This window comes from Anser brachyrhynchus (assembly GCF_964034855.1).
Source record: "Anser brachyrhynchus genome assembly, chromosome: 2".
In the NCBI taxonomy this organism is placed as follows: Eukaryota; Metazoa; Chordata; class Aves; order Anseriformes; family Anatidae; genus Anser; species Anser brachyrhynchus.
Window position 1 is genome coordinate 97,924,262 of NC_137695.1, and position 27,132 is coordinate 97,951,393.

The 27,132-nt window shown below is 42.3% G+C and overlaps 1 protein-coding gene across 1 annotated transcript; it reads right to left on the bottom strand.

Moving 5' to 3' along the window:
• Positions 1 to 1,889: 1,889 nt before the first annotated feature.
• Positions 1,890 to 27,025, bottom strand: GLIPR2 (GLI pathogenesis related 2). Its single transcript, XM_080579354.1, has 5 exons — positions 26,861 to 27,025; positions 15,120 to 15,228; positions 12,900 to 13,003; positions 4,484 to 4,561; positions 1,890 to 3,442 (listed from the first exon to the last, which is right to left on the bottom strand). Exons 1-5 carry the CDS (start codon positions 26,871 to 26,873, stop codon positions 3,282 to 3,284), a joined length of 465 nt encoding a protein of 154 aa, XP_080435480.1. The 5' UTR covers positions 26,874 to 27,025; the 3' UTR covers positions 1,890 to 3,281.
• Positions 27,026 to 27,132: the final 107 nt, after the last annotated feature.

The window sequence follows — 27,132 nt, forward strand, 5'->3', positions numbered from 1 at the left end:
CTTCATCACTTTATCTCAGAGAACTACACGGGAGTACCAGTGGTCCGCAAGGCCTCTCAGGGTGGAATACAAACAAAAATGTGCCACCAAATCTTCACCGAATGCCTCTGCCTGTGTCCTCGTGCTGTTGCAGAGCCCTCCTGCTACCAGTACTGCAGTGCTCAGTCCTCTTGCAGTGCTTGTCCAGCCATGAAGTTTGCAGCTTCGTTTCCAAGTCCTTTTCCTCCCCTTCCTTCAGGAGGTTCACATCATCCTTGTTACCTATGCTTTCAGAAGTGATGTTCCGGGGAATTATTTTGTACCATAACAAACTTGGTCAGCTTCAGGTAAAAACAAGTCTGTGGTCTTCTAACAGTATTTCTACCACTTCACAATGTCATCTTCCAGTTTTTGGAGGGGGGATTTCCTGTTTTTTAGGAAGATGAAGGAGTGAAGTTGTCAAATTAAAATGTGTAAGGCAGGCTTCCCTTTTGTCACTTTTTGAAAACCAATCCCATTTCTTGCCTACGTGCTTTTTTATTATTTAAACCAGAAGACTGGAAATGAAATGCCAGACAATGTAGAATTCTTCTTCCTCCTCCTTCTGCAAAAAGAACGTAGAAACCATCTCTAGGCCTCTCAAGACAGATATTTTTGACTGGTATCAGAGCTGTCAGTTCAGACTTTCTCTTCATTCCTGGGGGAAAGGTGGCTTCTATGTGTACTTGAACACCTTGTTCTGCCTTTACATGATAGTAGATAACCTTTCTTTCCCACCTCCCAGTCACCACAGCTCTCCAGGACGTGGTGGAGAGTAGAGCCACACACCTACACCTACGTGGGGTCTTTCCATACAGATTGCTGGTAAATCAGGTTTCAGAGTACTTTTCCCCAAAATTCTATGGCTTTTGGATGAGCAACATAAGCAACGTTACCTTTTTCTTTGCGTTTGGACTCCTATCTATGCCGTGACTTACTGAGCAGATAGTTCATTCAGACAAGGCATCAACATCATAAGCTTGGTTCATGAAGAACTAAATTGACAGACTGTTGTTGTTGTTGTTTTTTGTTGTTGTTTGTGGGTGTTTTTGATTTTTTTTTAATTTTATTTTTAATTACTATACTTGTGCTTGCTTGCATGAAAACTCTGTAGGGTGTATGAAGTGTGTATTGGGTCTATTTGAGTGGCTTGTGTTCCTTCCATGTCAGATTCTCTCTGACACCACCACACCATGGTCTTTCTAAAAAGCTCAGAAAGCTCACTTTCTACTATCATTCTAAATAAAGATAATGACTAAGTTGGTTTTGTTTTGTCCTCCCTTTACCTACATTACCAGTTCTGACATTAAAAATCTACTGCGTGGCAGCACAGAAAAATTCTGACTTGATTCACTCAAATAGATACATGCATCAACTATTCAAGTAATTATAAAGCCAACAGCAGCAATGTTATTAAAAAAAAAAAATAAATCATTTTTATACCATTAATTTATTTAACATTTCTCAAATGAAGGTTGAAGATGGGAAGGCCTCAAGACAACAGTCACTTAAATAGACACGTATATGTGGAAGTAAAATGACTGTTCTTTACTGAGAACATGGCAACCGAGAGAGGGAATGGCAGAAATTGAACAAAATACAAAGTAGGATTTCAACAGAGAAAGATGCAAACTTTTAGTGCAAACTTTCTGTAAAGAGGTGATGGCCATTTTTTATCTGCTTTATGATTTATCATTTCTTTGAATGTCTCTCTTTTTTCTTTCCTGCACTAGACTACTTGCTGTTTTTTGTTTGTTTGTTTGTTTATTTGCATGTCATTACATAAGTAATAAAGTCATATGTTAACATCCTGGAAACAAAATCTAAAGATTATTCAACAAAGATTCAGGTAACAGCAAAGACTTCAGTAATTCATATTCAAAAATATTTAATTTTCAGATGTTCATTGTATGTGTTAAATTCTTGGTTACAGCAAAAAGTTTATAATATACAGCATCACAGTGACATATAATCAAGCCGTAACAGTGCAGTTTATTACAACTGTGTAAACAAAAAGTATTTCTGCAATGGCACTCTTCATGAACCAAATTCTGGCATACAGAATCTCAGAAGAAGTCAAATGAAACATTTACATAGAAAAGAAAACCCCAAATTAAAGTAGAATATATGAATCTGGCCAAAGTGTCCAATCCACATTTTTAAAGAAAAGAATGTGTCCTTAGAATTTTTGTTTGCTTTCTTTTAAAGAAATTAAATATGCTTTTTTTTTTCAAGGCATCTATCCAGCATGACATATGTCTGCTATTATTGAATGATATGAACTAAGAACAAATGTTTCTTAATTATGATTTGGGAATGTTATTGTCTGTACAGTATGATACCTGCAGGAGATATTCCCTAGGAAATAAAAATAAGTTACTGAGAAATAAAATCCTAGATGCTCTCCAAAAGAAAATTATTTTATGCATCTAAGAAAAAAGGCACTACCTTGCTTTTCTGTAAGGGAAGTAAACAATTTGATTATAAGACAATGTACATACTGTAAACTGTCGGATGGGTTTGAGCTTGAAATATACTTCATCTGAAACAAATTTTAAATATTAGCACCTAAAATATAAAGCTAGGATTTAAACATTTCCAGTAGCTTTCTGGTCACACATTAGTTATAGCTTGCTTGATGGATACAATTTTGCCAGCAATATTTTAGTGTTCTCTGAGATCCTTTTAATGAAAACATACAGGTCTGAATTGCCCTACATTTTATACATGTACTTTTCATATGGGAGGCTTTGCATATGTTCCATCTCATCTGCAGAGAGCTGACCCCACAGTAGCAGGAAGTACAGAGAGAGCAAAGAATTTACAGTTATTAACGAATACTGGAAAACATGAAATACATGATATAATTACAAGCTGGTATCTTCAGTTTACACAAAGCTACAAATTTGCTTGTTAAGAAAAAGACATTCAACATGTGCTTACTCACATGCTGACACAGAGTTCATGCAAAATATTTTTTTTAAAAAAAGAGGTAAAAAGAAAAACTTATAAACTGTTACCCTTCAGAAATACTGCGTATACTTCATCCTCAGACAAACTGCAGCCCCCTCAGAAACAACAGGGACCTAATGTGTAGATTGACTCAAGCAACATGTAATTGCTTCCTCTGTAATGAGAGGTGAACAGCAGTGTCAAACAGGAAATGTCATTGAATTGTACTTCATTTCAAACAGTCAAGTCCAAACCTAGGTTCATTTGTCACTAAACAATACACTACCTTTTTTTTTTTTTTAAAAAAAAAGTTATTTTCTTGGAGGAAGGACATTTTCTTCATAGTAGCCTGGATTTACCACATTTCCAGCTGGATCGTACCTAGCTACCACAAATGTAGAACCATCACTAGCAGACGCTTTTCCGACTCCCATCTTTTTTGTGTTCTTCCAAACCATTGCTGTGAAGTGGCCTGAAGAAAGAGAGAAATACATGCACACATTTTAGGTGCTAAATCTTTACTATTCCTTTAAACGTGTGGAGGGGGGTGGGGAGAAAGAGACATATGAAACTGTTTTTTTCTCGAACAGGAGAGAAAACTGAAGGTGTGAAAAACAAAACAAAACAAAACAGAACCTCTACATCTAGCATTTTGTCTTGAAAAAACCTGCTTTCATCTGGTTCCACTCTAGTGTTCCCAGTTCCATATCCTATTCCCAAACAAGAATACCTAGTAAGAGAATCATGAAAGACATAGTTTGATGAATATCTGACATAAAACTCCACAAAGACGTCATGTTTTTTACTTCCTGCAGTATGAACAGCAGTTCTACCACCTCATCTTCCCTCATCCTGCCTGCATGTGCAACTGTCGAAACTAGTACTGTCTTTTGTGGCTTCTTGTGCCTAGCTCTACTAGTCACCCCCAAGCTGTGTTATCAGTAATTCCCCCTGTGCATGGACAAGTACCATGGGCAAAAACCAAGATTTTCTTCATCTCAGACAAGCTTGGGCATATCTCTTGTTTAATTCAAGGGACAATGTTCATTCAGCACCAGATTGTCAATATGCAGTTAATGACCTGTGGCTGCTCTCCAAACTATAGCTGAAGTAATCTCTGTGATTGCAGTGATGCAGCTTGGTAGAAGATGTGTCAATGTAAACAACAGCACAGTCCATTTAGTAAGACATCTACTTTATTCCAATTCAGTGGCATTTACAAATTAATTTGCCTTAAAAATAAGTTGCTTTTTAAGAACTTTGAAGTTGGAGAAAAAATACAATATATTAAAAAAAAAAAAAAAAAAAAACACAGATTTTGCTTACTTCCTTATTTCTCACAGTTTTCTTTTACCCTTCTGTCAGTTTCTAACTTAATAATAGAGCTTCCCCTATTTTTTATTTTTTCCTAAGAATAAGGTACATTTTTGAAAAATATCAAAACAAGCAAAGCAGCCAATTTCTTAAAATAAAAGCTTTGCTTTTGAAGAGAAAGTGCTCGGTCTGAACTTACCTGTCCCCGAAGAAAAACCAGGGTTTTGAAAGCTGTAATTTTTTATTTCACTGTACCATCTGTCAGCCACATCCTTCCCTGAAACACAAAAGAAATGTGGAATCATGACAGGTCACATAAACACAAGAAAGTAGCTCACTTACAGCATGACCAGCAAGATCTTCTGTTAACAGCTGGTGAGAACTGTGCGACTGAAGGCAGGACTTCTGGAAACACCAAGAAACAGCCTCTACTGAAGCAAAGTTTTTGAAATACAGGTAACATGGTAGCACATGTTACTTACCAAGTATCTATTGTTTTGCACCAGCTGCTGCTATACGGTTACTAATTAGCCCAATGTTTTTTGTGAACCACCTCCTGCCATCAGTTACTTGAGTTCTTCTCAGCTTCTAGACACAAACACAGTCCATCAGTTTCTTCACTGAAGTGCTAGGGACTATGTGGCCAGCACAGTCTGGCTCAAAGCTCGGGCAGGCGATTCATGAGACAGCTGCAGAACAGCTCATCCCAGTCCGGGGAGATCTCTGTCGTGAGATGCTCCTCAGGTAGGATGGGGCTGATGAATCACAGAATGGTTTGGGTGGGAAAGGACCTTAAAGCCCACCCAGTTCCAACCCCCTGCCATGGGCAGGGACACCTCCCACCAGACCAGGTTGGCCAAGGCCCCATCCAGCCTGGCCTTGAGCACCTCCAGGGATGGGGCATCCACAGCTCCTCTGGGCAACCTGTACCAGTGCCTCAGCATCCTCAGAGCAAAGAATTTCTTCCTTGTAGGTGATCTAAATCTGCCGACTTTTTTACTGTAAAGCCATTACCCCTTGTCCTATCCCTACACTCCCTGACACAGAGTCCCTCCCCAGCTTCCCTGTAGGCCCCCTTTAGGTACTGGAAGGCTGCCATAAGGTCTCCCCGGAGCCTTCTCTTCTCCAGGCTGAACAACCCCAACTCTCTCAGCCCGTCTTCACAGAAGAGGTGCTCCAGCCCTCTGGTCATCCTCATGGAAGGAAGAAGGAAGTGAAATGAATGAAGAGCACTATACTACCACCAATTCTTGGCTGCAGTTAAAACTTTGCAGGGTAGAAGTTAGAAAAACCTACAGACGACAGAGACCAGTGTGGCGTAGCATTTGGATCTGGTGGGCTAAGAAGTCCGTTTTGCCCTTAACAAAATGTTTAACTGTCTGGCAATTTAACACATTGGGTTTTTAATACTTTTTTTTTTTTTTTTTTTTTTTTTTTCCTGCCCAGAACTGTCTGTAACTTTAAGCCCGGAAGGTAGTGAAGGCACACCTCCCCTATATTAGATGAGTGCTCCTGTCATTAGGTTTCTACATACAGCTTTCAGCAGATACTCCCTCTTGGGACACATTTGAAAAGACTTCAGTGAAAACCTTGCCAGTTTTTCTGAGAAAAAAAATGAGGCCTTTGACCTGTGGATCCAGGTGTTTGAAGAGTTCCAAGCCCTTAGAGCTCCAAGCAAACCAAAGAAAAATGACCCTCCTGACATCCCTTAGTTTCCTGTGTTTCCATCAGCATTTAATATTTTGAATTTCTAAATGCATTTATTCTTAATGGTTTTCACTCAGCACTTGAGCCATGGGGGATTTCCACTTTGAGGTGCTCTAACTCAGGGTACTACAGACAGACACATTAAATATACTTGTTTAGGAGCTGGTACTGCATGGAAATCCTTATGTCCAGCACTGGCACGTGTCCTCAGAGGCATTCACTGACCACGGTTATTTAGGGATCACAACTGTGGTCAGTGGCATAGCACTGTCTATAGGTCTCTAATTGTGACATTTGCTCAAGAAACAATCCTCCCCTGTTTTGTGCTGAAACATTATGGAATCTGATAGACAAGACCAGATTCTGATAATCCACAATGAATCTGGTCAAACTGACAGCACGGAGGGCAGAAGCTCAGAGCATAACTTGCAGATGCTGTGCACTCAAAGGTCAGACATTACTTCTTTTCCATTACTGTTTCTTAGGAAATTCTTGTGTCGAACATGGAGGGGGGGGGGGGGAAGAAGGGACAGGTTTTTCCTTGAGCTACATCAATAATGAAATTTCTGCTTAGCATTCCAGGAAGTATGACACAAAGACAGTTCATCTCGTAACTGCCAAAGATGTTAAAACTACTGCCACGAAGAATGCTGGTCCCTGGTGGACTACTGGCTGCAGAACCACAATGACTCATGTTCTGCTATTTTGCAGCAAAAAAGTCATACGCTTGCACTGTTTAAGAAGTCAGGTATTGAGTTGTTAACCTCTTTAGACTTCAGATGCTTATGAGTGCAATCTGCTAAACTGATGGCGTCGTTAACCTGGCAATCTGGCTGTCAGAGCTGTCACTGAAAAGAAAATATTGAATGAACTGCCATCTCTGAAAGCTTTGTGGAAGCACGATGAACTTATCCACACCACACAGCTTGTTAGGAATGGCGTTCTCTTACTAAGTCTATTTACATTTTCTACATAAAAATGTAGCAAAACCTCTCTTGATTCCCAAAGTAAATGTTTTGGAAATAATAACAGGTTCCTACTCTCCCTGTTCTCCCTGCACCAAACAACAAATCCTGTAGACCTGTTTTATGGCTGAAGTCTAATGCAAATAAAATATCTGTTCATGTGTCACTCACACTAAAGCTAAAATGAAGGCTGAAAATCTTGCAAAGACCAATCAATGTGCAATTCAAGGGGAAAATAAAAAACACACAGGATAAAAAACAAACAATCATCCTGTCCCACACCAGACTTCACAGCTATGAAGAATGTAGATGTGTTTGTGGCAAGCTGGGTGAAACAGAAGCACGGAGTGTGACAGCAGACATATCAGACCCTATAAGGCATATGTACTTTGTACATACAAGTGCTTAAATAACTACACTACATAAATGAATTTTTACAGATGTAGCACTGCATTTCCACTGCTATCAGCACTTCACTCCATCCATTAATACAGAGCAAAAAGAGTAGATCAAGAGAAAGGCGACACCACTCTCTCTACTGTAGCTCTAAGAAGTGTATCTAGTTTCCATGCAACAAGAACTGAAACTCAGCATAATGGAAAGGTTGCAAGACACATGACAGTTCTGACTGAGTACCTCTCCATGTTTCGTCTGCCTTGTTTATTTGTTTTGTGTTTTTTTTTCTTTCCTTTTTTTTTTTTAAATGTAAAGAATACCACTGTGTGAAAATCTGGTAATGCCTTAATTCAAGGAAGGTGGCAGTGACATCAGGTAAGAGTACCCCAGTCCTGCACATGAAAGATAACGAGCACAGTTATGCAAGATAAGTTATGATGTGTTAATTCTCAGCCTTAGCAGTTAAGCTTGCAACTAACTTACTGCAGGCAGACAGTGAAAGTCTAGAGGCTGATAGCTATGCTCTCTGTTCAAATGTGAAGGATCGGGTTATCATTGCACAGTATTGCAGTTGTCCTTGAATGAAAGAGTCATTGCATCAGAGGCTGTGAGAAATTAAAGACTGACTTGTTCCTGGCAAGAGGGAGGGTGACCAAAGGACTAGGCAACATGTGAAAGACTCTGCCCTGAAATCAAGCTGAAGACATGGCTCAGAAGTGAAGGGGATGAACTGTATTTGTCAGATTCTGCAGGAGATGAGGGGTACCTGTGTGAAAGTTCCTACCATATGAGAAGACAGGCAGGTACCTATTGATTAAATGTACTTTTCTTCTGATTTTTTGTCCCCTGGGGAGCAGTAAGCAATAAACCACCTTTGAAAATGACAGCTGATACACAGGTCACTGTGGGAAAACTGCCATGAGCCCAGTGGTGAAAATGAACAGAAAGAGAACACAGGAGAGCAGAGTGCTCAGCCTAGCCCCTTGGATAGCAACTTGCATCCTCAGACATGCTGGTTTGGAGAACTGACCCCAGTATTTCCATTTCAAGTTATTACAAGATACGTGATGCAGTTATATTCAGTGCCCATTGATTGACCTTGCATTTGAATGCTTCATTGAAAACAACTCCCATTTCTTCGCCCCCCGAACATGGGCTGATGATTGTTTGAAATGCGTTTCAAGAAGGAAAAAAAAAAAAAAAACACGGAAAAGAAATCACACTCCCACCCATCATTGCAGATTATAGCAGAAATGACAGAAGTTTAATTCTATCAAAAACATCCAGATCTGTCCTACAGTCAGTGCTGCAGCTTCTCTTCCGTTGCTCCACTTGCAGAACCAATGAGTCTATTGCTCTTTCTTTAAATATCCTTCCTGTTTTCATCGCTGTTAACCACATTTACAGTTTCAACATTTTTTCAATGGAAACGTGGCTCAACTCCACCCTTCTCCTAATGATAGCCAACTGATGACCTGCTCAGATAGACTTACCAGCTGCTCACTTTGGAACAGGCTGAGTCTTACTCTGATGAGTTTTGTCAGTACCATGACTCTCTGGGCACAGCTACATCACACAAAGTTTGGTGCAAAGATCCTTGAATTCGTACCCAAGTATAGTTCTGATCAATCCTAGGTACAGAATAAGCATAGTAGTGTTCATTTAGCATTTAGCCAAGCTAAGAGCCAGTAATATGGCCGATCTGCCTGCTCCCCAAGCTGCCCCAGGTGGTTGGAGGCACACATAGGACTATCAGTCCTGGTGTAAGTTCCACAGAAGGAGAGAGAAAAGGGGACCACCCCATGCAAACAGGCTGCTGGTCAGTATTCTTGCCTGGCCATGCCCTGCACATTATCAGAGCAAGCTGTCTCATTGCCGTATTAAATTTCAATTATATCTGTTTTTTCTGGGTGAGGAGTTGTATTCTATGTGCATGTGTATGGGGGTCAAGTGCCAACAACTGGTAAAAGACCAAGGGCAGAGGGGACCGTGTATCTGTGGTGCCAGCAACTAGAGCAAGTGCAGCTGCAGGTGTGCAAGCACTAGCACTGGAGGACTAGCTGGTGTGTAGCTGAAGGGGCCTGGAAGCCACATCTTTGTGGAGGATTCACTGCAGAAGCATGTGGCCACCACGGGGACAAGAGGACTCCGGGGAGCTGTGGGTGCATGGGTGAGACGGGCTGTACCAGCTGCTGGAGGGGGACTGCAGCCTCAGGGGTTTGTATGTCACAGTGCCAGCAACTGGGGAGACTGGGATCCAGGGGCAGTTACTGGGCAGACTGGGTGTCTGAGCCCAGCTGCTGGAGGGACACAAATGGGAGTTCGATTTCCATTACTGGAATATATCTATTTCAAATATATTATTTTATGTTAGCAAAAATATATTGTTTTATTATATATATATATTAAAAAATCCATTCTTAGAATATATATTTTATATGCATGTATAATTTATATATATAAATATTATAGTGGACACTATATATTATAGCGGACCTTCATCATGACCAGCCAGAAAGGGGGACAGGACGAGGCCACTGGTGCTGTACACGTAAATCTGACCGCACCTATCTGTGTGGCCACCTGCATACATATGTGCATGCTGTGTATGCGTGTCTGTGTGTGCACACCTGGGAACACGCTCTCATCCTCACTACCAGTTGGAATTAAGGCACAAGGCTGTGGCAGCCCAACAACTGTATTCGGCTTCGTTAACATTTAATTGCTCTGGGGCCAGCCTTACTGTCTCTTGTTATACCAAAGAAACCTTAAATCTTCAAGACAACTCACAGAGTAAGTTGTTAAAAACGTTCTAATAAAATTACAGCATACAGGTCACATTCAAGATCTATTTAAAAACCAGGTACCCCAAACCTCATATCTTTCTTTTATCATTTTTCTAGGTTTCGTTACCACAATCTCCCTTCCACCAGTCTGAGTGGAAAGCAGGAGATGTGGGTTTTAGTTTCACTCAGAAGTAAAGTAACTATCTGGATGGGAATCTAGATACTAGATAAATAGCTTTAGGGAGTAATCCTCTACTCCCAGCACTGTTCATGAGGGTCTGTTTATTAGCAGTACTGCATAAACATGGTGTTGGAGAGCAATAGCCACAGATGCCTCAAGGTATGCTCAGAAACAGTTCTGACTCAAAGCATGTGCCCTCAGGGCCGGTGCAGAAGGTACCTGCACTCTAGACCAAATCTGTCCTCAAACCTGGGGTCCTCCCATCACTGCATGATATCACCCAAACCCGTTAATTTCTCTTGCGAACTCCCCCATCAGCTGTAGTGTTTTCAGGGGCAGCACATCGCACTCTTCATGGCACCGTTCATCCCAACCAGAATTTAATCATTCAGCGCCTGCCTCCAGCCTGCCGGTACGCGAGCAATGGCGCGAGGCATCCTAAGAAGCCTGACACACTACAGCTGCCAAGGCAGGCTGTGGTCTCTCGCATCAGTGGCAGATGACAGCTCACTTACTTGAACGCAGATAAAGAGAAGCCTGCCACGGAGCAGTTCCTGCAGGACTTGGAGGGAGGAAACAGCTGTCAACTATTTCTTGGATTACAGGGATAAACATATTTCCAGCTACAGCTTTAGGCTATGTAACTCCAAAATCCTGAATACAATGTCAGAGATTCTTGTGCCAGGAGAGGGTCAGGCTAGAATGCCCTTATAATGTAAAGCTTAAATCTTTTCTGAAACAGGATATACATCTTCTGGCATTATTACGGAACTCCTTAAGAGTCAAAACAAACAACAGGATCGCTTTTTCACAGACAATACACAGTATGCTGGAGGTTTATTGAGTTTTGCTTTATCTGGGAAGGAAACTGGAAGACACAGACTCCCTTTGTTAAGCCCTTGAATAGATGCCTAATACAAATTTCAGCCTCATTGAGCAGGCTACAAATTAACTATCCAAAGGGAACTATATGAGAAAAAGACAAAGAATGAACCAGCTCCACAGAGGTGAAGACTAAGCCCAGAGAGGGGAACAACTTCTTTTGAAGAACTAGTTTTCTCATTCTGACACTCTGAATGATCCTGCTACATAGGAAATGGAGAACAGAACAAAAGAGGATGTAGCTTCATTTTCTTAGCAAGGCACTCAACCCCATGGATAACAAATAGCAATGAAATTGTTCAAAATTGGCAAGTTATGCATGGAAACAGTGCATAGAAGAAAACAAATGCAATCCAGAAAAGGACTGGCATTATAAAATTTATGGAAGGATTTGTGTGTTTTTCTTCCAGCTCTCTGAAAGTGAATCCTGTTTCTTTAACCTTGGGGGAAGGAGCTCAGGCCATTAACGCAAACAAGAAGGAAGAAGTAAGCTCAGCCAGTGAGTCATAGGCACTGTGCAAATTTTGCCATACATCTGTGTTTTCCCATGCTATTCTGAAGTCTTGCCTCAGACTCTCGCAATGGACACAATGCCAAATGTTTGTAGATCCAGTTGTATTTTTCCACCCCGCTTTTCTTTTTCAATATGAAAACATATCCACTAGGGCCTAGAGCTGGCACTTGCAAAGGAACCTAGCGGTTCCTTTTTTTTTTTTTTTGGAACTTTTAGACCCAGGGACCTGAGTCTGAAACTCAGTTCCTAAAATTGCCAGGCCCTTAAAATGGGACCTACAGTCTGCAGAAACGAGCTTCAATCTCCTCTAGACTGTACTGGGAATTCCAGGGGCGGATGGGAATAAAGAAGGCAAGTGGTGACTTTTAATACACACCACCTGCTCTCTCGGCAGGCAGGGGCGTTAACCCTGCACGCTGGAGGAGGAAAGAGGGAAGAGCCTGCTGAACGTAACTCTAAGTGCTCACCACAGGCTGCCAGCACGGCCAAATCTCAGCTCCTAGGGCACCCAAACCGAAAGCTGTCAATTGCATGTTACATTTATGATCAGAAAATGCATGGAGCACTTTGTCTTCAGAAACAAAGGCAGGGAAAAAGGTTCAGGGCCTACTGACAGAGCAGAAGAGACCAGATGCTGCTGCCCAGTACACTTGCCTCTCCCTCTCTGGCTTCCCCGAACCTTTTTGCCCCCACGAACAGGAACTGCTGTGTTGTATGCAATTGCCACATTTCCATCTTCCTCACCACAGCTGGCCTGTGGTCAGCCCGTTCTTAGGCGAGGGCAAACTAAGGATAAAGGTGAAGAACAGGGCACCGACAGCTTCCCTCTCTCCTGCCAGGGACAGAGAAGTAGCACTCCAAGTAACGCCACGTCTGGGACAAACAGAACAGCCTAGCCACCAAGCCCTACATCCAAAGGGACATAGAGCACTACAGGAGTTCATTACCCCTTTGGTGCCTATGTGCGTTTCTTGCTCTCCGCACGCGCAGGTGACTGCACACCAGCATCCTGCCCCCATGCAGCATGGGCTGGGCTGCGGTGGCTGCTTTTTCAGAGCAGAGGAAATGGGGGTGCCCTTGCAACCAGACAAGGCATCCAGCTCGTTCATGCCCTGAGCCCAAAGTACATGAAACAGGCCATTTATCTAGTGTCTGTGAGACAGCAAGAGAAGAAGAAAGTTTACCTGGTTGATCATAGGATGCCCATGCCAGGTTTTCTCCGCATTTTCCATTAGCAGACTCGGAGCTGTGTTTGAGGACCCTCGTGGTAGCCAGCTCTTCCGCATACCTAGCAAAGGAATCCACACATTATGCCACAGACCACAGCCAAGTTGCTTCAAGAGAAAGGGTGATGGTGATTAATTCACTCTAGATCAGGCAGTTGGAAGCATGAGACTTGTGTCTGAAATCATCACCCTATGCTTCATTACAGTCAGAGATAAACAGACACCTGCTGAGGGTGACTCAGTCATCCTAAAACGGGGATCCAATAGTCAATTTATTTAGCCTGCCTCTATTCTTGGGACTGAAAGTAGTAGAAAATAGGCCATTTTCAACACAAGCAGAGAAACAGAGCAAATTAACCAGAGATAGACCAGATAATTACCAACAAAGATACAAGATATATCCAAAAGTAAAGGTGAGGCTCTTCCTTGAATTTAAGATTGTGCACAAACTGTCTTGGCAAATATGAGATTTCTGATATTTCATGTCTGCTATTCAGAACAAAACATTTCTGGTTCTTGCCACCAACCAGTTACACCAGTTTCCAAACATGCTTTTAATACTTAAAAGTAAGTTACAGGCAGCAAACAAACAAGGGTTTCCTACTGCTGCTCGCCACAGTGAGGAAAGTCAGCTGAGACTGGAGAGGATTGTGAGGAATTCCAGAAGGACCTAAAAATACCCAGGAAGGGCAACAGCACACTTAGAGATAAATGTGGAGCAATGCCTGTTTGGCAGAAATAATCTGAACTATTCATATAAATTGATTCGTTCAAACCATCGGTAAAAGTTTGAAGAGACAAGAAGTGTGGCTGACAAGTCAGTGAAATCTCTTCCTCGTTGTGAGGCACCATGTAGAATGGGAACAAAGCAAACCTCTGAAGAACAGGAAGAAAAGCTCAGAAGATTACATAGGTATGCAGACGCGTCACTGGCATTCCAGAAATACTGCATCTAGTTATCGTGGTGTCTCAAAAACTGGAAAAAAAGGACAGAATTAGATTTTGAGTGCTGTCAGAGGGCACATCAACAAGCCATGTACATGGCGTGCTGTACAGCACATCACCTGGTAGGGATTTCTGGTCTGGGCATGAGGGGACTGTAGCATCTGCATGACAGAGCGTGACACTATGCTGAGACAATAAACTGGGTTCTGGAAACACTACAGCTTCTCTGGCTCCCGGCCAGCCAGCATGGAGAACTCTGCAGAGTTATGGTAGAAAGCCTAATGGGAGATGAGACATCACATTTGCAGGGATCGAGCTGACCAGTCTTTAGCTACTATGTGAAGACATTTATATTCTGAATTGTTTAGTCATCATTTCCCCCTTCAAGTATTTCCTTTGTATTGTGAAGATCTATTCCTCAGCCTGGAAAAAAAAAAATGACCAGGTGATGTCCAGAGGTCCCTTCCAACTTCAACTGTTCTGTGATTCCATGAAAACTACTTTGAAAAAATGTTGCTGTAAAGGGAAAGGAAATAATCTGGTTTTCACATCTACAGCAAAGAGGAGAAGTGGTAGGGGACTAAAATTTCTGCAAGGAAGGCTTAAATCAGACAGTAGGAAGTTGGATCCACTGTATGCTAACTGTACATTAGGGAGTTTGTACAGTCTTCAGCACTGGAGAAGAGGTAAGGTGCGTCCCTCCTGACAGACTAGGGAACAATGTTATACTGACTGCTTTTGTGGAAGGAAGACAGACAATTTGATCTGAAATTACTTCTTTGATTTCATTGATCTTACACCAGTCATCAGTTCCTATCATGAAAGACTTATTTTCTGCACTATTTCAGCAGCAGCAGAGGTTCTTTTGCAGATAACAGTGCATCATCTGACAGAGATGGTGGTGAAGCATGTTTTAGGCAACTACCCTCTGCAAAGGAGACACACGAGTGTAGAAAGGTGCAGCCCATGTCTCGAAGAGGGTGCAAGGAAGATTCACACACTTGTGGCCAAAGAAGTGCCTGTGTGACTAGCCAGTGTTATGTGATAGAGAAAGAAAGGAAGAAAAGATTTGGGTAGGGAGACAAAAAGAGTAGGATCCTTCACTTCCCACCCAGTAAGCTTTCATTGAATATCAGCATATCAGAAGGCAAGTATTCTTGCAGTATGCACAGGCAAGCCTAGCCAGTAAAAGTGACAGAAATCTCATTAAAGAAAAGAAAGGAGTGAACTCACTGTTGGGCTCCTCTGTTTAACTTCTTGCAGAGTTTTAATGGGGGGACTCCGTGTTTCTTCCTGTAGTCATTGTGTGCTTTCAAGACCTCTTCAGCAAATTGTTTGGAAGCTGAAATCACATCAAAAAATTGGAAAGGTCTGTCAAATACAGACATCAGAGAAGACAGAAAAACATACCCTGTAGACTAAGATCCTGGAGAAGGCTGGACTGAAAAACAGGAGCATACCATGCTCATTACCTACGAGTAGGATGAAGCAAACCATTAATGCCTTCTGTCCAGGAACTCTGAGACACTCCCAGTGGGATGGTACAGATACACTAAAGGTTGAAGAAAACATGAACCTCATTCCCTTCTGCAACAGCAAGGTGATTTAAAGTTAGTTTGACTGACTCTCATTTCAAGATCTCTATGCACTGCATGGCCATTTCAAAGAAATCAGAGTAAGCAAGGATTAAGTCCTTTCAGGAGATACACTAAATATGCAAATTATTATCTCGGTATGCAAGAATTTTTTGTATCAGTCAAGACACTCCCAAAATAAAATGGAGATATTAAAATGTGTAGAAGTATGCAGAGGCTTTGAAACACACAGCATTCTTTGTAGGCGCTACATATCACAAATTCACAGAACGCTCCAGATGCACCTGTGTTTGGCTCAGGACGAATAATTGTCACAAACAGCAGGTGGTAACGAAGGAAATGACTGCTGGGGAGGATTTTTCTTTTTTTAATCCCCTGTGCTAGAGTGTATTTGGTAAATATCTGAATTCTGAATTTATTACAAAGCTTTAAAAAAAAAATTTTCGTACCGTTGGTAAACCTGGGAATTTCAGCAGCAGCAGGCAGAGGACAAGTGCTAACTCACAGCGGCAAACCAGGTGTGATTCACTTTGATGGCAATGTTCTCTCTCTTTCTTTTTTTGTGGTTTGTGTTTTTTTTTTGTTGTTGGTTTTTTTTTTTGCCTTCCTGAATATTTTTTCAAGTTTCAGGAAAAAAAGTATCTAATAATCTTCCCTGGAATTGGTCACCCGGTGGAATTTCCTTCATCAAGAGAGATTTGGAACCTGAAGTAGGGTATCAGGACAGAGAGAGAAGTATTTTTTTCACTTTTATGTACTGCTGAAGCTTCTGAACAGACCAAGAGATATTTTAGTATTTACTCCATTTTTACTGTAATACAGTTTTCTACATTTATTAATGCAACTTGTGACATAATTTCTGACATATTTAGTATCAGCTTTATAATTCTATATTCTATTCTATAAATCTTAATAATCATAAGTCCTAATTAGATAATAAGTCCTAATTAGAAGGACTCCCATCATTTTCCTTGTAAGATATTTTCAAAGCCCAAATAGATCTCATGACTAGAAAGCTGTTCCTGTTATTAGCCTTAGATTTCTCAAGTTTCCCTCATTGCTCGATTTTAACAACTATAATCACTCATCCCCTCCTTTATTAGCTTGTACTCTGTTCTCTTGTTTGTAGTGATGCATTCTCCCACAGTGTAGCTGTCAGCGTGCATATACTGCTCTTGCAATGCTTTTCTAAGGTAATTATCCAACCCACACTCACACTTTTAGCTGTTGCCAGAGTTCTCGCTAGTTTTAAAAACAGCTTCAAGATAATATGGTGACCTAAGGTAATCTCAGTGTCCAAATGCACATAGAAAGCCATTACTGTCTCACTCAGTGCCTTTTAACTTTAGAACAGAGTATGGAGTTGAGTTGGTCCATTTCTCTGGACCAAAGTGGTGCTGTGGGCATAGACCTAATATATTCTGCATCAACACGCTTGCGGGCTAGATTTATTTTTTTTTTTGGCAAAAAAAATTTGTTGGCATAAGACAGCTGAGAATTCAGCAATAGGAATCTTGTTGAGTGAGATGAGGTCTGCCCACCACATTCCTCCTCTTAGGTCTGCCTTCACTTTTGTGTCACAAATTGCATACCCTCAAATAAAACAGGCACACCCACTTCAGTGTGTAAGCACCCACACACCCCTTGCTAACAAAACTCCTCCATCATCCTTATTGCCACTGCTCACAGCTCGCTGATGCTATTGAGCCAGGATCTTAAACCTCTTATCTGCTGCATCATGGCCCATTTCTAACGCGTCTACCCCAGGTTACTGAGGAAAGCAAGCCTACAGTTGACTTAACTTCACTGATGCAGGGGTCCGTCCTTCTAGCAGGGACATTTTAAGATAGCCCACAAATCAGAGAATTTGAAATGCACAGCACTGGAAGTTGCATCCCATGCATCACAGTTGCATCCAGGCTGCCTTTTTTTCTGCACAAAACCATCTTAGAGTTTGTGGCTGTTATTGCCTGGACTTAATTTCTCATCTGCTCAGCATTAAATAGCAGATAAACAATCTGATCTGCAAGTATGAATGTTTTTATTCAAGTGATTTGTTTTTGATTGCAATAAAAAATTTCAAACTCTAGGAAAAAAAAGCTTGAAATTAACTGAAATGCAGCCTTTTTCAATTGTCAGTCCATCTATTAACAGACATTGCACAACCCAGCTCTGTGCTGACATTTTGATCTACAAAAGGCCAACAAGACATGAAAAAAAAGACAGTTTCTTCCAGCTATAGCAGACACCACTCTGCGGTGCCTGGGGGCCTTTCCCTTCCCTTCCCTTCCCCAAAGGTGGCTGCTATATAAACACTTATCTACAGTGACTCAAGCTCATGTGCTAACCACCTCCCTCTCTCCACTGCCTCTCCTCTGTGCTCCGAAGCGTGGAGAGGGACGCCCAACTGCCAAATACATTTCAGATTTGTTCTGGAAGACATGTTAAGTTTTTCCATTTTAATCAATGTTCCATACACTGAGAAGCCAGATATTAAAAGTGAGAGTTAACGGGAGTTTTCAGGCTCCCACCCAAATGCGAATAGCTTCCCAAGCAGCTCTGGAGATGTATTTTTTTCCCCCTTCACATAGGCTGCTTAAACTGCTAGAAAAAAATATTTCCTACTGCCAGGAAGTTGTTTTTGGACATGAATCATTACACGGCTTAATAGATAAAACAATTAAAGCTATTAGCTACAGTTGTTTGTTTCTCGTTATTCAAACATTTACCTGTTTTAGATTCCCCTGGAGCGTTGCCTAAGATATGACAGCACATGACAACGAATTTACAGGCTATGATGTAGTATAGACCACCTTGTAGTAGAGCACACCTTGCAGGCTTTTTGGACTTTCAGGTTCATTGATCAGCTTTGTTTGAAAAAGCATGCAGAGGCATCTAGGTTGACTTTTCCCATCAGATTTATTTCCCCGAGTATTATATTTCACCATTCTTTTCCTTCCCCCAAGCAGTGCCAACCTACTCTACCTCTCTCAGGTGAAGTGCTCTTCATGCCTGAGTCCTTCCTGCCTTTTCTCTTAACCTTGTCTTCTCCTGCTCTGCTCTCCCCTTTGTTTGGCCACCAGAACAGAAGCGAGTTATCTGAACACGTCCTCCGTGATACTGGCTGCTCTGTATCACCTCTGCAGCCATCAGCTGGACCTACTCCACTGGTCTTGCAAGATGACATGGGGAAAAGTTAACAGTAAAATATTTCACAAAATACAAACACAAAACTGCTCCACCCAATACCTACACAATAGATATGCTGTGGGTAGCCCTTATGTCACAATTCAGGGCCCACAGCATTATGCCAAGCATACACTTGAGTAGTAAAAGAGACACATGTTTTTAATGGCTAAGTATCCACTGCAGTGATTCAAGGAAGAGCATGGTGTCAATTTCTAGAAGTGTCATTGTCTTCTCAATGCTCTTTGCCCTATTGTTTATGGGTTAATCTTCACCGGCAATTTTGTACTTTGCGTAGATACTAAGTTTTTCTTTTTGCCTTCAGATAATTAACACATAACAGAGTCAACAAGAAATGGACCTCCTGTAGAATCCTCCCCAGAAGCGTACCAAAATGCCTATCTCAATATATCTTTGAACCATGACATAGACCTCACCTTTCCACTCTGTGTGTGCACTGCAGGTAAACGAAGACAGTGACCTCACCTTTCAGTTTTGCCCCAAAATAACTAATTAGAAGGGTAATCATGTAGCAGCTAGAACCACATTTCTGAAGGCAGATGAAAAAAGCGCTTCAAAGAACCCATTCTTTTGGGAAGAGGTAAATGCAAAGAAACTGATACCAACAACTTTGGTGATGTGACTCATATTGCCCAGGATACTGCACATTATTTCGACACTCCTTCCTGCCCAGAGCACAGGGAGGAACATTAATGATCCAGGCGGAAAGAAGTCAAGTGTCAGAATACATGGAGTACACACAAAGTGGACAAAAAAAAACCAAACAAACATAAAATTTAACTGTTTACAGACCGAGTATATCTCATCTTTAAGAATGAAATCTGTTCAGTCCCCCTTGGCTGTACAGAACTGCTCTACTCTAACAGAAGAAATGGAGCATGGAAAGATTGTGCAGCAAATACAGTTTTTAATATGCCCAGTGGCTTTGTGAGAAAATTTCTTAGAAGCTTTAGGAACTACAAAGTATTTATATGAAGAATTCCTTTATTACCCTCCCAGATATGTAAGGATAACTCTATTTTGACAAACTTCTCAAAGTATATTAACAGACTGGAAGCAAACAAACAAAATCGTTAAGTAAAAACCACCTCAGTCAATGACCACATTCTCACCTAGACCTAAGAGACCTGGTATATTTATTATCAGAAATTTTTGTCCTCACTTGAAATCATTCTCTAGAAACTAGCCACAGCTGAGTCTCTCACACAACAAGCATACTGCTTCTTAATGGAGAAATGATGGCTATTTAATTAACATGAGAAAGGTTAAATGAAGACAGTTGCACCTGTTGCATTTTGACTCTCTGCTTTGATTTGAGGACACAAGTGCTCCATAGTGTTTTTATGCTGGTTCACCTCTGCAAAGCCACAAAAACCAAATATTTCATGTCTCTTACTCCATGTGTTTGACTGCACCTTCTTGCTCCCCATCTGGGATAAAAGTGTTTTCACAGACTGGTCCTTAAAGCTATTCCTAAATACATCATTCGGGAGCATGGATCTGACATGCCAATTCATGCATCACTTCCAACCAAAAAAAACTGACGTTCTCCTGTGCCAAACTCCCCTATACTCTAACAAAACTGGCTGATTGCTTAGAAACACATAGAGGAAATGAAATCATATATACATTTTGAAGGGAAGGAAAGATAAAATGATACCATATTCAAAAACCATTATATCCTGGGTGGGGTTTCTTTGTTTTCTTTTATACCTTTTAACCAAGAATACAATAAAGAGGCAACACCTCCATCCCATACAATGGGCCTTTATGGGGGATACCATAGTTGTTGGTAACCTATTTCCCTTCCAACCTGAATTATCCTATTTTGAGATAGCAGAGAAAATACTGCTTAAGGGCTTGCAAAGAACTGGGGTTTATAATTAGACACAAGTTTGAATGAGAGTAGTTTCCTGGAACTTCATTGTGTTTAATCAGTCTGCTCAAAATAGCTTTCCCCTCAGTTCAGGAGATCCCACTTCAGGGAGAAGATTCTCTGATGCCCCTCAGCACTCAGTTACGTCTTAAGTTTTGCTACACCCCTGCCTATCACTGGGATGAGCTTCAGGACAACAGTAAGATGCTCAAGTAAATTGAATCTGACGGACACACTCCCCACTCATTTTATTATCCACGTTTCCTCCACAGCAAACTGGCAGCTTAATAACCTTGCATTACCTGTGCCATGTGATGTAACACATTGTTCCCCCTCTCCCCCATTCCCAATTTGAGGCATATTGCCTGAGAATATGAAACCACTGCTGTAATAATGTTTCAATGACATTAGTCATGTCACTGTTTGATTGCAAATCCTATTCTTGCCATAATAGACAGTGCTGATTACTTCCTCACTTAAGGCCTTTTATAAACTGTTAGGCAATTGACTCCACTGATTAAAAAGGAACACCTGGTAAATGGGAAACTTCACAGCACAGAGAAGCAGTGGAGCCTTCTGAGATATTAAAAAAAAGCTAATCAGTCTTGAACACCGACAAAACAAAGCTCTCTTTCATTTTTTGTGGGGGAGAGTGACGCGGGAGGAGAAGTGCTTTGCTTGGAGCCCCTCTCCCCTCCAAATAACGAGACCAGCAAACCTTTCAACAACCAAGTAGCTGCAATCATGGAGTGGTCATCATGCCTAAGACTGTAAATGACTGCTCATCAAATCTAGAGAAGCCAGTGTTGGCTTTGCATGAGAGATAATCAGAGAGCATTATTTTTACCACTATTCTGCTATAGAGGACCACTAATATTGTAATCATGACACACATGCACAACCCTTGAGAGACGGTTAGTGAGTAAACTGCTAACCCTTTAAAAAGGCTGAGACCCTCTCATTAATAAGGCCTTATATTCTTAAATCTAATTGGACATAATTCCTAGGGTACACATGGTTTGAAAACCAAATCCCCAAGCAACCTACTGATCACACTATGCAGGAGGACGAAGTGAAGCAATCTTATTCATTTCTTCTCTTCTTCTCTCCCGACGTCCTATTTATTGAGAGTTATTAATTACAGTACTTTCTGAAGAAATAAGGTGTGATTGTATTCACTAGTGAGCAATACCAGAAATCAGGCTTCCCTACTACCTAATCTGAGCTTCAGCCACTGGGTTTGCATGACTGCAACATGATCCCCAGCTCCTCAGCAATAAACAACACTCTTAAGCCCCTAACTCATTTGAATGCGCTACATGAGAGCAGTTTGAGAGAAGATACCCCCCATGGTCATAAGTCGTCATACAGCTGTGATATAGAAGATATAGAAGAACAGTTGTGGTCTGAACACCAAGAAACACGATTTCATTGTGCAGGGATGGAGCACTGGCACAGGCTGCCCAGAGAGGCTGTGGGGTCTCCTCCTTGGAGATCTCCAGAAGCCGCCTGGACGTGGCCCTCACAGTGTAAATTAGAAGATGGCTTCCAAACCCCTGCACTACAATGGTGGCATTGCAAACCTTCAGAAGGACAGTTAACTTAACCACTTCATACAGCTCTGTAACAAATATAATTAAAGCCGAGACCAGGCAAAGCCCACATGATTTCTGTTGAAAGCCAAGGTTCACTTTGGTAACTTCAGTTCAGTCAACACAGAATAATACTAATTAATATCTGTGGTGGCCTTAACTAGGCCCATGTTGTCTTCCCCCAAAACACCCACAGCCACTGCCATCTCTTACAGGCTAATGCCTGCTTGCACGTGGGCCAGTTCTGAATGAGAATTATCAGCCACAGGCTTGGCCTTGCCTCCTCCTTCTCACAGGGCCACACAGCCTGACTCAGACACAGTTTCTGTCCAGACCTTCAAAGACTGGCCAGAACTTGCTTATGTCTGCCTGTAAAAACACAGCGTTGATATGCTTCAGCTAATCTTTTGGAGAACAGAATGGCCTTTACCAAAACAGCTATCTGAAATATTCTGCTGGCCTGTGGAGATAGGCAATGAACGACTCAGCAGTTACAATCAAGAGACTCATTTTCTCTTACTTTTGGTTCCTGTACACAGGGCAGCAACCAAGGCAAATTCAAATTCAAACAAGATAGAAACTAACAGTTGTACTGTTTAAAGAAAATGAGGTCTTATGTTGAATGTTTTCACTAATTTTCAGTAATAAAATTTTTCTTCACGCTTAATTATTTTTGAGAATGATTTCTTGAGGGATGTAATAAAATTTTTCTTCACGCCTAATTATTTTTGAGAATGATTTCTTGAGGGATCCAGGAAGGAGGGTTGATGCTTTTTGATGTGCAGCAGCATGGCATGGGAAACCTCGGCAGGTATCTTTGTTAACAGAGACCATCCTATTCTGTCTCATTCCTTGTGAGCCACTTCATGCTTGTTTTGGTGCTTATCTGCCTTGACCACCAGGAGCTAAGGCGACTAATCTAGCAGCAAACAGGAGTAACCACTCTTACAAGGGACGGCTGCTGCGCCACTGGCCAGTTGTCGGCCTTCTCCTCTGCCTAAAATATGATTATAAAAATTAGGCCCTGAATATTGTTTGCTAAAGCCTGATGCCTTCCTGGCAGATTTTCCTCTATTTCCCATTCACCGAACTTGAACTGAGTAATTAGCATCATCTACACACAAAAACTGGAGAAGTATGACTTTTTGAATTGAATCAGGTTGATTTTTGAAGGGCCCTTTTCCTACTACTCCTCCAATTCAGCTGGGATGTAAAAAGAAACTGCCAGTAACTTGCATTAATCACAAGTTCTGCAAATGCCCCAGTGTTACCAAACGTGCATGCTTGGTTACTTGCAGTTTAGGCATTTATTTCCTCTATCCCCACGGGTCCTGCAAAACCAGCCGACACAAAACGCATCATCATTTTGTCAGTCTGCAAGTATCACATTTCTCAGAAAGCAAACAGGTCATTTCTCCAGGATCCTTGAGCTTTTGTTAAGAGCTGCTGCAGCTGTCTCCTCCCGAGATGCCGAGTGCAAGCTTTCCCTTCAGATCAGCCGAACATCCCTTTTCTACCCTGCTCCAAATATGCATCTTCAAAGCTGAAAACCAGCACATGCTTCTCGGGAAGCCTAAAGGCAACAAGGAAAAACTGCACTGAGTTTGATTCATATCTCTCTTCTTGTTATTGGAACCCCTTCGTGGCCCTTGCTTATTTTTTCACTGACTCAACGCGCGGCACAGTGGGTAACTCCCAGCCACCTCTTTGGAGACCCACCCACATTTGCAGTGGCAGGAGGGGGGGGAAGGAAAGAAAATAAGGAAGCCAAACACTGTAAAAAAGATACCCAATATTTACTGAGCCCATTCTTCTCTTTGTCTGAGTGTCCTGCACCCCGCAGCCAGGAGTCAAAGAGCGCTTGATTCCCTCCCCATCACCTCTGCTGGGATTTCAGAGGGCGAAGGGGGCGAGAGCCCTTTCCCGGAGGGGAAATGGAAGAAGTGAGACTTTCCACAGCCTCTCTCGGCCAGCTCCCCAGCCATCCCAGTGCGGAGGAGTGGCGCTGGCAGCCAGCTGCCTTCCTGAGCAGGGCTGGCAGCTGCTGCTGTGGATAACCCCTCCGGGCCGATGGCTGCTCCGGGACCCCGGCCTCCGCGCACAGCTGCACGGGGGTCAGAGCTGTGCCGCGACGAGGCTCGTAGCAGCACGCCAACAAAAAGAGCAGCCAGCTCACCATCGGCTCGTTTCCTGCTGAAAACGCTCACCCGTATTTTTTGGGAGGGGGTTGAGATCTCACGGGAGGGGAGCCCGCACCACCTGCTAGCCCAAATGCTGCGTAAAAAGAGAAGACCAGTGGGAGGACAGAGGGGGGTCCCCGTGTTTTGCTTCAGTGTTTGCAAAAGTTGTCTCCATGGGAGGCATTTTTCTGAGTCTGATGGGGAAGTTTCAGTATGCACTTGGTTTTAGCAGCCTGCAGCTTCCAAGGAAGCTGAGTCAGAGGTACTGATGTCTTCCAGCGCTCAGTCTTATGAAGTGAAGCAAAAACACTGCTACGTCTGTAATACTTACAAAGAATTATCAAAATTCCTGCAAGGAACTGCGATTATAAGCAGCAGGATTTATCTGCCTGGGGACGCTTAGGATCTCAAGATAAATTCACCAAAGATACAAAGGTAAAGAAACTGCTCTGAAGACATTTATTCTAAAATAGAGAGCCCCCAGTTTATGTGAGTTAGGGGTGCTCTAATTCACAAATCATGAATTATTCACTAAATTTATGCCTTCAGGTAATCTCTGCTGTAGTCTTTCTGATCCAGGAGAGGAGCATGCACTCTTTGGATGTCACCAAGAGGTCAGACCGGTCCCAAGCTGTTACGTTTCCACACATCCCAGTACAGAGAAACCTGCCCACATCTCCTAAGCCAGCTGTGTGTCCTCAGTAATACCACGGCTGGAACACGCCATGTTTTACCCAAAACACAGAGGACGCTGTACTCTTCCTAATAGCTGCTTTCACCCGTTCAAAGGCAAACAACACCGAACAATCTCAGACAGGAATTTAGAGACTTCATGGCGGTGAAAAGGGCAGATTTAGTCAATGAACCAATTGTCAGGACAGGATCTCTGATTGTGGTCCATCCAAAAAATACCTCATACAGTTCAAAGGCAGCAACCCGGACCCAGCTTGCCATTGATTTGAAAAGCATGACACAAGTGAGAAAAAAAAAATAAGATGTACTTAGATCTTAAGCTCTATTTGTATAAATTCCCAGAGAAGGAAACAATACCCAAGCCTCCGTGAAAGGAATTTCTGGTTTGCCTTTGCTCCTAATTTTGAAACAAAGAGCTGGTGTGCAGGGCTAAAGATAGCAATTGCCTTACAACTGTATCAGCAATTTGCAGAGACTGGGCATTAAAATTAAGAGATTATGATCTGTTTGGGATTGTGAGGGGCACATCAAGTCTCTACTGCCTTTGCCCAACCAACTTTGCTAACGTAGCACAGGGATGCTAGGCGTATCTGGCACTTGTACCTTTTATGCCACTAGCAAGGAACTTCTGAACGCGGTACTTCTGAGCGACTTGAGTTATTTAAAAGGTTGTAAGGTAATTTTGCTAATCCCAACCCACTTGAAAACACGCAGACTGCAGGCCATGGGGCCGAGCCCGCACACTGGCAGCTATGTGGTGCTAAGCCTGGGCTGGCTGTCAGGCTGCCGCCGCATGCCGGGCAGTAAGAGCAAGCCCTGCAACAGCCACGTTTTCAGAGGGCTCAGACTTCATACGGCTGCTGACCTTTAAAAAGGAAAGAGAAAGAAACCTCAACACACCCATGCTGGGGCCCATCAGAACGTTACCCTCACACAGATTCTCCTCAAGTTTCCCTGTGTTTTTAAGTGAATTTTCTGAGACTTTTTTAAGTGGATTTTACCAAGCATGTCCCACACGTACTCTTTATGAAAGGACAGGTAGATAACATGCCACCAGGCTCTGACTAGTTACAGAAATAACATCCTAACCACAAGAACAAGAATAAACCGTCCAGCTTCATAGCAGTTTCAAAAGATCAGCACAGATTTCCAGGCTCTAGGCACGCCTCTGTTGGAGGGGAACTGCTCGCGGCTCTAACGGGACAAGGGTGGACCAAGCCCTGGGGCGTGAGCTCTCTCTTTTTAAGGTCTCCAGCTTCTAAGGCAGCCTCAGAGGGGTTTTCTCCAACACAGAACGCAGGACCCAGGCCCACAGACAACGATGAGCAGGCGATAATGCAACCAACAGCCAGCAGAAACAAAAAATCTTCACAAAAATCTGCACAGCTGGGGAAGAACTTTTGAGCCCAGCCAGCCTATACTTGGTGAAAGTGTAACCAGAGCTTAAATCTAAATCCTTCTGAAAGAAAGGGCAATAAAAAAGCTTCTCTCTCCAAGCCAGCAAGTCTGCGGACTGTCTGCAGCACAGGAAGTTTTGTCAGGCAGCTATACACAAAGCATTATTAATGCTATCAGGCTTATAATACAACCTCTACATTTTGCAGGTTTGGGGGGGGTTGCTTTTTCTTTTTTACCTTTTTTTTTTTTTTTAAATGTAACGGTCCCATTTCACTGTGTCATAGAGAATGCTCCTCCCAGCCTGCAACACGCACAAATGAAAGCAGCCTGCTCAGAGAAAAGCCACTAATGCTTCGGGAACGCTTTCGCAGCACAAAACCGAGCGATGCCATTGTAAGAACATGCAGCCAACTGCACAGAAGCATTTGCTCACCTGATTTTCCCATGATCAAGTTGTGTGATGAGTTGTTTTTGTTTTTTTTTTTATTTCACCTGATGTCTCCTCTCTTGATGGAGTTTTTCTGCTCGGCGCCGGGGATGAAGGGCTCGTAATTTCAATGCAACTTCACTCTGCTGCGACTTCTGCTGGAGGAGCTCCGCTGAAATAACCCGTTACCGCCCCTCTGAAGCCTGCCCCTGCCTTATAAGGAACGGGGACACTGCTTTTTTTTTTTTTTTTCTTAAAAAGATTCTGTTTAGGGTCAG

Coding starts and splice junctions, on each gene's coding strand:
- GLIPR2 (XM_080579354.1), bottom strand. Junction 13,004..15,119: donor TTAAACAGAGGAGCCCAACA/GTGAGTTCACTC, acceptor TTCCTTTGCTAG/GTATGCGGAAGAGCTGGCTA. Junction 4,562..12,899: donor GGCATCCTATGATCAACCAG/GTAAACTTTCTT, acceptor TTTGTGTTTCAG/GGAAGGATGTGGCTGACAGA.